The sequence below is a fragment of the Cebus imitator genome, unplaced genomic scaffold, assembly GCF_001604975.1.
Source record: "Cebus imitator isolate Cc_AM_T3 unplaced genomic scaffold, Cebus_imitator-1.0 Scaffold11, whole genome shotgun sequence".
NCBI lineage: Eukaryota > Metazoa > Chordata > Mammalia > Primates > Cebidae > Cebus > Cebus imitator.
The window spans coordinates 8,712,372-8,722,957 of NW_016107326.1; the positions used below are offsets into that span (position 1 = coordinate 8,712,372).

The 10,586-nt window shown below is 43.8% G+C and overlaps 1 protein-coding gene across 1 annotated transcript in view; it reads right to left on the reverse strand.

Annotated features, from left to right (window-relative positions):
* The window catches only part of POLR3A (RNA polymerase III subunit A), a 55,624-nt gene that overhangs the window by 19,402 nt on the left and 25,636 nt on the right, over nt 1–10,586 (reverse strand). Inside the window, exons 16-20 of the mRNA XM_017548976.2 lie at nt 8,761–8,933; nt 5,881–5,992; nt 4,673–4,791; nt 3,602–3,739; nt 1,568–1,768 (exon numbers count right to left, since the gene is read on the reverse strand). Of these exons, the coding sequence (XP_017404465.1) occupies nt 1,568–1,768; nt 3,602–3,739; nt 4,673–4,791; nt 5,881–5,992; nt 8,761–8,933 (743 nt within the window). The remainder of the gene's footprint in view (nt 1–1,567; nt 1,769–3,601; nt 3,740–4,672; nt 4,792–5,880; nt 5,993–8,760; nt 8,934–10,586) is intronic.

Sequence of the window (10,586 nt, forward strand, 5' to 3'; positions counted from 1 at the left end):
GGGTTTTACCATGTTGGCCAGGATGGTCTCGATCTCTTGATCTCGTGATCTCCCCTCCTGGGCCTCCCAAAGTGTTGGGATTACAGGCGTGAGCCACTGCGCTCGAATTTTTTTTTTTTAGATGGAGTCCTGCTCTGTCGTCCAGGCTGGAGTGCAGTGGTTCCATCTTGGCTCACTGCAACCTCTGCCTCCCAGGTTCAAGTAGTGATTCTCCTGCCTCAGCCTCCAGAGTAGCTGGAATTACAGGTACATGCCACCATGCCTGACTAATTTTTTTGTATTTTTAGGAGAGACAGAGTTTCACCATGTTGCCAGGCTGGTATCAAACTCCTGACCTCAAGTGATCTGCTCACCTTGGCCTCCCAAAGAACTAGGGTTACAGATGTGAGCCACTGCACCTGGCTGATTTCCTCTTTTCTCCTCCTCTGCTTTGTCCAGTTGACTCAACATTTTAATGGCTACATTATTATTACTTTGTATAGACATACCATTATGTATTTGACCTATCCTCTGCTGATGGTTTGCCTCTACTGTAAATAGCCTGGAAAAAACTTTCTTGGCATAATTAGACCATTTCTAAAGGGCAAAAGGAATTTCTGTAAGGGAAACTATTGGGTCGAAAGGGACTTATATTTAAAGTTCAGAATGATATAGTCCAACTACTCTCCAAAAAGGTTGTTCCAAGTTATATTCTCAAAGTATGTGAAGTGTGCCCGCTTTTCAACACCCATGACTTACAAAACTGGTCTCTAGTACACTCCACTTGACACAGAAAGAGACCAAACAAAGCCCTCTTCTGCTGGCATTTGATTACTACTAACACGATTGTTTTTTCATCTTTTTTTTTTTTTTTTTTTTTACTCATCATTATTCTCTGGAAATACATTTAAAGTTTTTAAGTTTGTAGTTAAAACTTTAAAATTGTAGTTAATGATTTACAGGGTCTTGCTCTGTCACCCAGGCTGGAATGCAGCAGTGAGATCAGCTTACTCTAACCTCAAACTCCTGGGCTTAAGGATTCACTCAGCCTTTTGAGTAGCTGGGACTTCAGGTGCTTATCATTATATTTGGCTAATGTTTTAAAAAGTATTTTTTAGAGATAGAGATTTTACTCTGTTGCCCAGGCTGATCTCAAACTTCTGGCCTCAAGTGATCCTCCTGCCTTGGCCTCCAAATTACTAGGATTATAGGTGTAAGCCACTGTGCCTGACCTTTTCCTTTTGATATTGGAAATTTAAAAAAAGAAGAAATATGTGTATATATATATATATATACACACACATATTTCTTCTTTTTTTAATAGACATGGGGTCTCACTTTATTGCCCAGACTGGTTTTAAACTCCTGGCCTCAAGTGATCCTCCTGCCTTGGCCTCCCAAAGTGCTGGGATTACAGGCATGAGCCATTGTGCATGGCCCTTCCCTTTTAATATTGGAAAATTATACAGAGTGACACAATGAAAAAGATACTAATCCAGTGCTTGGGCAGATATAACTGAAGAATTTATTAACTGGAAGTGACAGTTCAAACTGTACTTCCATCCTAAAGAAACATCCTTAAAAACACTCTATCCCCAGATATAATGCTAAGTCTTACTTTGATGTTGTCCAGAACCCTTTTAAACTCCAAAGGTTCATCTTTTCCCTCCATCGCTGCAGGATCTAAGCCATCTCCTCCATAAATGAACTGGATAATATCGCCAGTAGAGCTTCGGACTGTCAGGTCATACTGGGAGCAAAGATCTTCAAGAGATTTGACAAGCCTTCGCTAAAGGAAGAGGAAAAAGCTCAGTTGTTTTGAGAAGACTAGTCACATGTGAAGAGGATAAGATTTGCAACTCAAGAGTCTCAAGGTTACAAGCACTTTAATCACATAAAAATACTTTATTAGAAATCCCTTAAAAAGAGTCCTCTCACCCCAAGAACAAGAGCAAGAATGCCTTAATAGCTTGTGCAGTGGGATTTAAAATATGCTCCAACCTCCTGTACTTTAGTGTATTTTAGAACAGATGCAATTTAAACCCCATCACCCACAAAGGACTCTGCAAACACTGTTTTCCTAGGCTGTTTTACCTTCCTTCTCTTTCTCCCTAAGGTATAAATTAATGCAATAGCTTTGCATTTCTAAACAGAACTTAAGCCAGGACCCCTGCAGACTTCAATATGAATTACAGAGGATCAGGTGCAGGCCCTCTTCTGGGACAGAGGGGGAAGAAGAGAGAACAGGGACAGTATTGTGTCTGAACCAGCAGGCAGCAACTACTTCTCAAATCTACTTAGGGAGAACCGTCCACCAGCTGAACACCCCAGCCAGCAGTGCTATGGTGGCTCAGTGAATTAAAGAGAAAGAAATCTTCCTCTAGGCAACTTCAAAACAAAAATCCCTTATGCCAGAACTAATTTGGTTTATGTTAACACACTGCTCTGGGAAAGTCATACTCTCTACTTCAAAAAAGTAAAGACAAAAAAGTTAAGTCAAAACACACAATATGGCAAGAGTGGTAAAAGTATTTCACAGCCTGCTGGGTTTCTGACAAAGGCAGCATGCTCTAAAACTGAAGGGCAATTTCCCATCGAAAGATGATTAATTGTATTCCATGGATGACACACAAAAAAGATGATTAAAAGTATGACAATGATACACAAGGTATAGGAGAGATTATGGAAATAGGCATCTACTGACTTGGAAATAGGTGTCCACTGTCACACTAATCACCGTGTTTGCTCTGGCCCACGCATTCACATCTCTCTCTGATTTATCTACCCTCGTTTTCCAGCTTGCAAAGGGCCATGCTCCCACAGTAGGGAGAGAGAAGACACAAAGCCATAGCACGTCATGGCCCAGCAACTTGTAATGTTGACTTTATCTGGTGTTTTAAGTAGTATAAAACATTACTTAAAAAAAAAAAGACAAAAACAGTTAAATTAGTGAGTAGAGAGTAGAGAGACTGAAAAGACATCTTTTTAGTCTTCCATAAGACCACAGGAAGATGTATTTTTCACTCCTCTGCCATTAGGGGTACTTTTGTGGCAAAGTTTGAGAAGCACAAACACAGAGAAGCCCTTAGCCCTGTGCCCCAGAGTCTATCATCTTAGAGCTATATACTCTCTGGGGAAATGCTTTCCTCCTAAGCATCCAAGCCCTCCCGCAGGCATTGGAATAGGTCTTTAGGGTTAATTAGAATGACATTAATAATTAGTTACATATAAATAGCTGCAAAGAGAGAGGCAGAAGCCTCGCAATAACCAGGAGGTATGTATTATCACCCTCGCTGTCACGTGCTAGCAAAGCGAGGCTTAGTGAAGTTGAATGACATGTCCCACAACGTACTTCCAGCCATGTCCTCCTCTAATAGCGCTTTGCTATGCTTGGCTCTGCCTTGGTCTTGATCATTCAAGGGACACAGGATGATTTGGAAAACATTCCATTTTTTTGGTTGTTCATTTCCAGGGCATCTACCTTTCTAATTTTTTCCTTTTAAATTTAACGCAAGACTAGATAAATTATAGCTCATGTGCAAAATGTGCAAACATTCAACAGTCAAAACCCACAGAGCCCTGTCCTGCTCTGTTGCTAATGGCCTACATTTCTTCAGGTTACCTGCATGTATCCCGTTTCAGCTGTCTTTACAGCCGTGTCGACTAGACCTTCCCGGCCGGCCATTGTGTGGAAGAAAAACTCAGTTGGTGTCAAACCGGAATAAAAGCTATTAGCCACAAAGCCTTTGGCAGCTGGGAGCTAAAGAGAGGCAGAAAAAAAAAAGAAAAGTAAAAAAAAAGTTCAAGGCCCACGATTCTGAAATCCACTCAAATCAGTACACCACCTTGAGACTATAAATACCTGGCCAGTATTCTCATGAAATGGTAGGCTTTCAATGCCCTTGAAATAATCTATGTGGAGAAATAATTTGGACAAAGCAACTGTACCAGCAACAAGGAGAATGAGGCCCCAGCCGGAGCTGGTGCTGGTGCCAGTGGCAGGCAAGTGGCCCAGGAGAGGGAATCCTAAGATCCGGCTCCTCTTCTTAAAGCAGGCAAGCAGTCAAGGACCTCAGAGGACACCCTGTGGATGGCCGCTGCCTGCCCATTCCCCGGGAAATGACACCTTCAAGACATCCTTCCTGTGGGCCAGACCTGCCTGCCTCCAAAACATAACCACACACTGTTAATGTCTACAGGGTTTCATTCTGGGCACTGAAAGTGTTCTATAAAAGTAGATTGTAGTGATGGCTGCACAACTCTGTGAATATATTAACAGTCACCGAACTATATGCCTTACATGGGTGAATTACATATGAAGTATTATTGTAATAATTACATAGGAAGTTTACATGTATTTGAAGTTTGTTTTATTGCTTCTTGGCCTTTTGGCTAAGATTAAGTGTAAAATTTATTTATTTGTAGAGATGGGGTCTCACTGTGTTGGCCAGGCTGGTCTCAAACTCCTGGCCTCAAGCAATCCTCTTGCCTTGGCCTCCCAAAATGCTAGGATTTCAGGCATGAGACACTATGCCCGGCCTGAAGTACATCTTAACAGAATGGCAAAAAAATACATATGTAAAGCTCCACATGAAACTGACCAACAGTCTTTGATCTGGATAGGTCTGTGTTTCTTGGAGGACAGTGTAGATGAAGTGGCCTTCACAGTTCTACCTGGTCTGCTACTGCTTACCTTTGAGTGTTTTTCAAAGTGAGGCAAGGACCTGTTTTCAAAGCCGTCTGGCACTCGAGAGCCACTGATGGCCTGCTGTCCCACACAGGCAATCATCTGTGATATGTTAATGAAGGAACCTGGGAACATGGGCCAGAAATGTAACATTCATTTACAAAAATAACACTAATTGAAGTTCAAGAAGATCAGAAGGGAAAAACAGGAATAAGAAGAGCATAGGCCCTTATCCTCAACAAGGTCATGGTCCCAGAACAGTAGAAGGCAGAAATACAATCGAGACAACACAGAACTATCAGGAACACGAGAAAGACAGAATGAGGGCAAGAGGAGCCAGGAGCATGTGTGGGTCGGAGGAAAGGCTGGGGAAGTGACAGGCAAGTCTTCAAGGAGGCCTCAGCAAGTCCAGGTTGGATTCCTGGAGGACATTATGATCAGGACATAAAGGGAGACGGGGAGGAATTCCAAAGTGGGTGGGAAAGTGGGAAGCAAAGACAGAGGAATGGGAAAGTGTGGGGCATGTCCTGAGGGCAGGAAGCAGGAGACAATGGGGTAAAAGCCAGCAAAGTTAAAGAGGCTGGACTTTATCCTGTAAAAAAAAAAAGGGGGTACAGAAATAGAAGCATGGAGGTTTTGAATTTGAATGCATTATCACAACCGAATGCTCTGAGGGCCCCGTATCTACAAAAGTAAAGAATTCTGCCACATCATTCAGTACATTACAAAATTCCTAGTTTTCTTTCTTTTTCAGCATGCTGGGCTCAAGTGATCCTCCCACCTCAGCCTACTGAGTAGCTGGGAGAACAGGCATATGGTACCGTGCCCAGCTAATTTTTTTTTTTTTAATTTTTGGTAGAGTTGGGGTTATGGCATATTGCCCAGGCTGATCTCGAACTCCTGGGCTCAAGCAATCCATCGGCCTTGGCCTCCCAAAGGCTGAGATTACAGGCATGAGCCACAGCAGGTGGCCTCTTCTTTTAAAGACATTTGCTCAAAGTACCCTCAAACTCAGAATCCACACATTACCAACAAATTCCTCCAAAACAGTTAAACTTACCCAAATGCAAATAATTAAGTCTCTCTCCGATTTAAAAAGATCCCCTTAAGTAAATGAAATGCCTGTTTGAAGTTGTGACTATTACGTTTTCTGGAACCAAACCAGCCTATATAGAGAACACACTGCCATCAGGTAAGAGAGGGGTTATGCACACCTTTGGAGCCGCACAGAGCCATGGTGAGGGGGCTGTTGCTCTTGTCTAGCTCCCGGAGGCAGGCACTGCCAGCATGGTCTCGGATCACAGACAGCTCCTTCAGGATCAGTGCCTAGGGGGAGAAAAGGAGATCCTTGGTGGGTTGTCCTCATTGCCTCTGTGGATTACATATGCTCAATCTGACATTTAAAGAAATCTGAAAATTACCTTGCCTCAGTATTTTCAATCAATAAATGTTTCAGAACCTTAGAGGAGCAAAATGCCTCGGCTATACAAACACGTGCATCTTCTACAAGGTTTTAAAATCACTAAGGCAAAAAGTTTTTATTTTTTTATTTTTGTTAGAGACAGGGTCTCACTCTGTTGCTGAGGCTGGTGTCCAGTGGCATGATCATAGCTCACTGCAGCCTCAAAAATCCCGGGCTCAAGCGATTCTCCTGCCCTATCCTCCTGAGGAGCTAGGACTACAGGTACATGTCCCCATCATGCCTGGCTAACTAAAAAAATTTTTTTTGTAGAGATGGGGCTTGCTATGCTGCCCAGGTTGGTCTTGAACTCCTGGCCTCAAGGAATCCTCCTGCCTTGATTATAGGCATAAGCCACCAAGCCTGGCCTAAAATTGACAGGAAAAAAAACTTGAAAAATCCTTTAAATGGCCCATCAGGTAGAATGTATGGCTTTGTGTATATTACCCTACACAACAAAACATTGTATACACATAGTTGTGTGGACACACACACATACCCCTATATATATGTATAATATGTAGTATGTAAAAGAGAATTGCTTGTACTGTTTGTAAATTTGTCTATCTACTTATTCTTGCCAAGCAGACATCTGAATGCCCACAAGCCAGGCATGTGATGAGATGACTTCACAAGAATATTCTGGCTCATGAGCTCATCCACACAGTTACTCCTCAACTTACAAACTAGGATGCTGAATCAGTTAGGAGTCTGGTTCCATTAAAAACTGCTGCTGCTGAGGCCTCAAGTAATCTTCTAGGAGGTACCAGTGAGAAATATCCTTTTCTCTCTCTTTCTTTATGACTCGGTAAGAGTAAGATTAAGAATGAGCTAATGGTAAATACTTCACACCATTCTGGTTTCTCCCTGCTTTAGAAAATGTATTTCATCAGAAAACTTCCCACTGCTTAAAGGGCCTTTCTTCCACACTCAGGTGAGTCAAAGCTCAGAGCCACAGGTTATTGGTGAGGCAGAAGACGGCCAGGTGAAAGTCTGGTGCACTCAGAGTGCTGACCTCGCTGCTTGAGGGAGTCTCTGGTTCTTACAGGCTGGCAGTGATACTGATTCTGACCCATGCTGGTTGAGATTTCAGCTAAGCTACTTTCAAATGAGGGGCATAGGCTAACAATGTGACTATTTGACATGAATTTTCCTTCTTCTGCATCCAGGTCTCTTTCAAAGATCATATATTCAAAGAACCGTGGTAAGGCCAGGTGCAGTGGCTCACACCTATAATTCCAGCACTTTGGGAGGCTGAGGTGGGTGGTTCACCTGAGGTCAGGAGTTCGAGACCAGCCTGGCCAACATGGCAAAGCCCCGTATCTACTAAAAATACAAAAAAAATTAGCTGGGCATGGTGGTGGGTACCTGTAATCCCAGCTACTCAGGATGCTGAGGCAGGGATAATTGCTTAAACCCAGGAGGCAGAGGTTGCAGTGAGCCGAGATTGCGCCACTGCACTCCTACCTGGGCAACAGAGCAAGACTCTGGCTTAAAACAAACAAACAAATGAACAACCTGCTGGGTGCGGTGGCTCACTCCTGTAATCCGAGCACTTTAGGAGGTGGAGACAGGTGGATCACGAGGTCAGGAGATCGAGACCATCCTGGCCAACATAGTGAAACCTCGTTCTCTACTAAAAATACAAAAATTAGCTGGGTGTGGTGGTGTGTGCCTGTAATCCCAGCTACTTTGGAGGTTGAGGCAGGAAAATCGCTTGAACCAGGGAATCAGAGGTTGTAGTGAGCCAAGATTGCACCACTGTGCTCCAGCCAGGTGACAGAGCAAGACTCAGTTTTAAAAAAACAAAAACCCAGCTAGGTGCAGTGGCTCATACCTGTAATCCCAGCACATTGGGAGGCCAGGACAGGTGGATCATGAGGTCAAGAGATGGAGACCATTCTGGCCAACATTGGTGAAACCTGTCTCTACTAAAAATACAAAAAATGAGGCCAGGCATGGTGGCTCACACCTGCAATCCCAGCACTTTGGGAGGCTGAGGCAGGCAGATCACCTAAGGTCGGGAGTTCAAGACCAGCCTGACCAACATAGAGAAACCCTGTCTCTACTAAAAATACAGAATCAGTCAGCCATGGTGGCACATGCCTGTAATCCCAGCTACTCGGGAGGCTGAGGCAGGAGAATTGCTTGAACCCGGGAGGGGGAGGTTGCAGTGAGCTGAGATTGCACCATTATACTCCAGCCTGGTCAACAAGAGCAAAGCTCTGTTTCAAAAACAACAACAACAACAAACTCCAAAGAGCTGTGGTGTCAGTTTCTACCTATAGGATGCTGAAAACAAACGGCAGGAGCCTTCGAGTACCAGTTACAGAAGCGGTCTGAGTGTGCTACCGGAACAAGAGCAGCCCCGTGTGGCCGAACGAATAGATGGCCGTTTTCACCACCTGGAATGTGACAGCTGGGAGGGACGTGAGGGTCTGATGAAAGGCCTTACCCTCAGGAAACAAATGAGAACACACACAGCAAGCCCAGGGCCCTGACAAGTCAGACATCACTGCCTTGACTTGCCCACTCCTTTGCTACCTCTCTTTGTGGCTCAGCACAACCCCAGAGGGCACCATCTCAGCCACCATGTGCGGAGAGTGGCGGCTCTGAACCAAAGGGCCAGGCTCACCTCCAGGGTCTCCTCAGCAGTGCAGCCGGGCTGCTGCTGCAGCTTGCCCGTGTTCAGGGCTTCAATGTACTCATCGCATTTCTTGTAGCCAGCATTCAGCAACTCATACTTGGCCTTTAGCAGTCCTTGGCCAGGTGTGACGTCACCGATCCCAATTGAGAAACCACGGTTAGCTGTGGAGTTGGTAGACAGAGCAGGAAGAAAGGGCCATAAATGAGACTCAGCAAACCTGCTAAATATAGTTTATGCCTGCTAGATATAGTCTGTACTGTCTATCAACTACCTATGTATAGTTTAAAGTATAAAAAAGTTTGTATCTTCACAGAATTCATCACAATTCAACTAAATAATAGCTTTCTCTCTCAGTCATTAGGGAGTTACACAAAATGACTCAGACTCACTGAAGTTCTCTCAGAGACCTTACAGCCTCGTGGGGAAATACAATACTGTTTCCAACTACCATCTAAAGCAGAGTGACATTAAACACTAAAGGGTGGCCTGAGAGCTGGGTGCAGTGACTCAGGCAGCTGAGGCAGGCGGAGTGCTTGAGCCCAGATGTTTGTGATCAGCCTTGTCTCTACAAAAACCTTAAGAAATCAGCTGGTATGGTGGCACATGCCGGTGGTCCCAGCTGCACGGGAGGCTGAGGTGGGAGAATCGCTTGAGCCCGGGAGGTGGAGGTTGCAGTGAACCACAACCACATCACTGCACACCAGCATGGGCAACAGAGCAAGACCCTGTGTGGGAAAAAAAAAAAAAGAATTCTCCACCTTTGATGGAACTAGGTGCCACCATTGATCCTATCCACAATATACTGTATGTAGAAATAAAGTGACTGAGTGGCTTCTGACTTAGCAGGATAGGAAGGGGTGACCTAAAAGTATCTGTAGACGAGAGGACTCATGGGCCTGGAAAGGCTCAGAAATGAGATCATCAGGTTCTGCAAATGCTGGAGATGATGAATGTGCTGGAAACAACAAGGAAACCTAGTGGAAAGTCTGTATAAGGACAGGCTCCAGGCCCTTACTCCAGTAGGAGATGGGAGTTTACTCCCAGCAAAATGGAATCAGAGCGGCTTTGGGTCTGGGGATTCCAGGCAGATGAAATAACTGTAAGCAAGAGCACTGAGGGAAAGTGTGTATATTCCACACTTGAGAACCCTTTGGCTGATTTTCTGTGCAGCTCCCCAAATCCCAGCAGCCAGGTCTCTACCCTTAGGAGATGGAGACTGCAAAAGACATCTCTGGGAAATCAAGCTTCCCTAGAGAAAAGTGTTACTAATAAGGATATTTGGTATCTCCTCAATAAAATATTTTTTTTCCTCAATAAAAAAACTGAGAGGTCCATCACCCAGTCAGCTCCATTTCCAGTGTTTCAGTCCTTACTCCTAAAGGACCACCAGATATTTGAGGAAAGATTTTAACATGAAAGGCAAAAGACACAAATGCACAGAAAAAAGAAACTAAAAGGACACAGAAAATTTAGGAAGCAAATACGACAAAACTATAAATAATATTCTCTCAGAGTGATCAAAGAAGATACATTCAGGGATCAAAACAAAAAAACCTTAAAAACAAAACAAAACCAAACCCTACCTGTGAATAAGAATACTGAAATCAGAAATTAAATACACGATAGTGAAAAAATTTTAAACCTCAACAGAAGTGTTAAAAGATAAAGTGAATCTAGAATAAAGAAATGGCAAACGGAAAATAATATAAATAATTAGATAATCAATCCAGGAGTTCTAATATGCAATTAACAAAAGGTCCAAAAAGAAAGGACAGAGAGGGCCGGGCGTGGTGGCTCACGCCTGTAATCCCAGC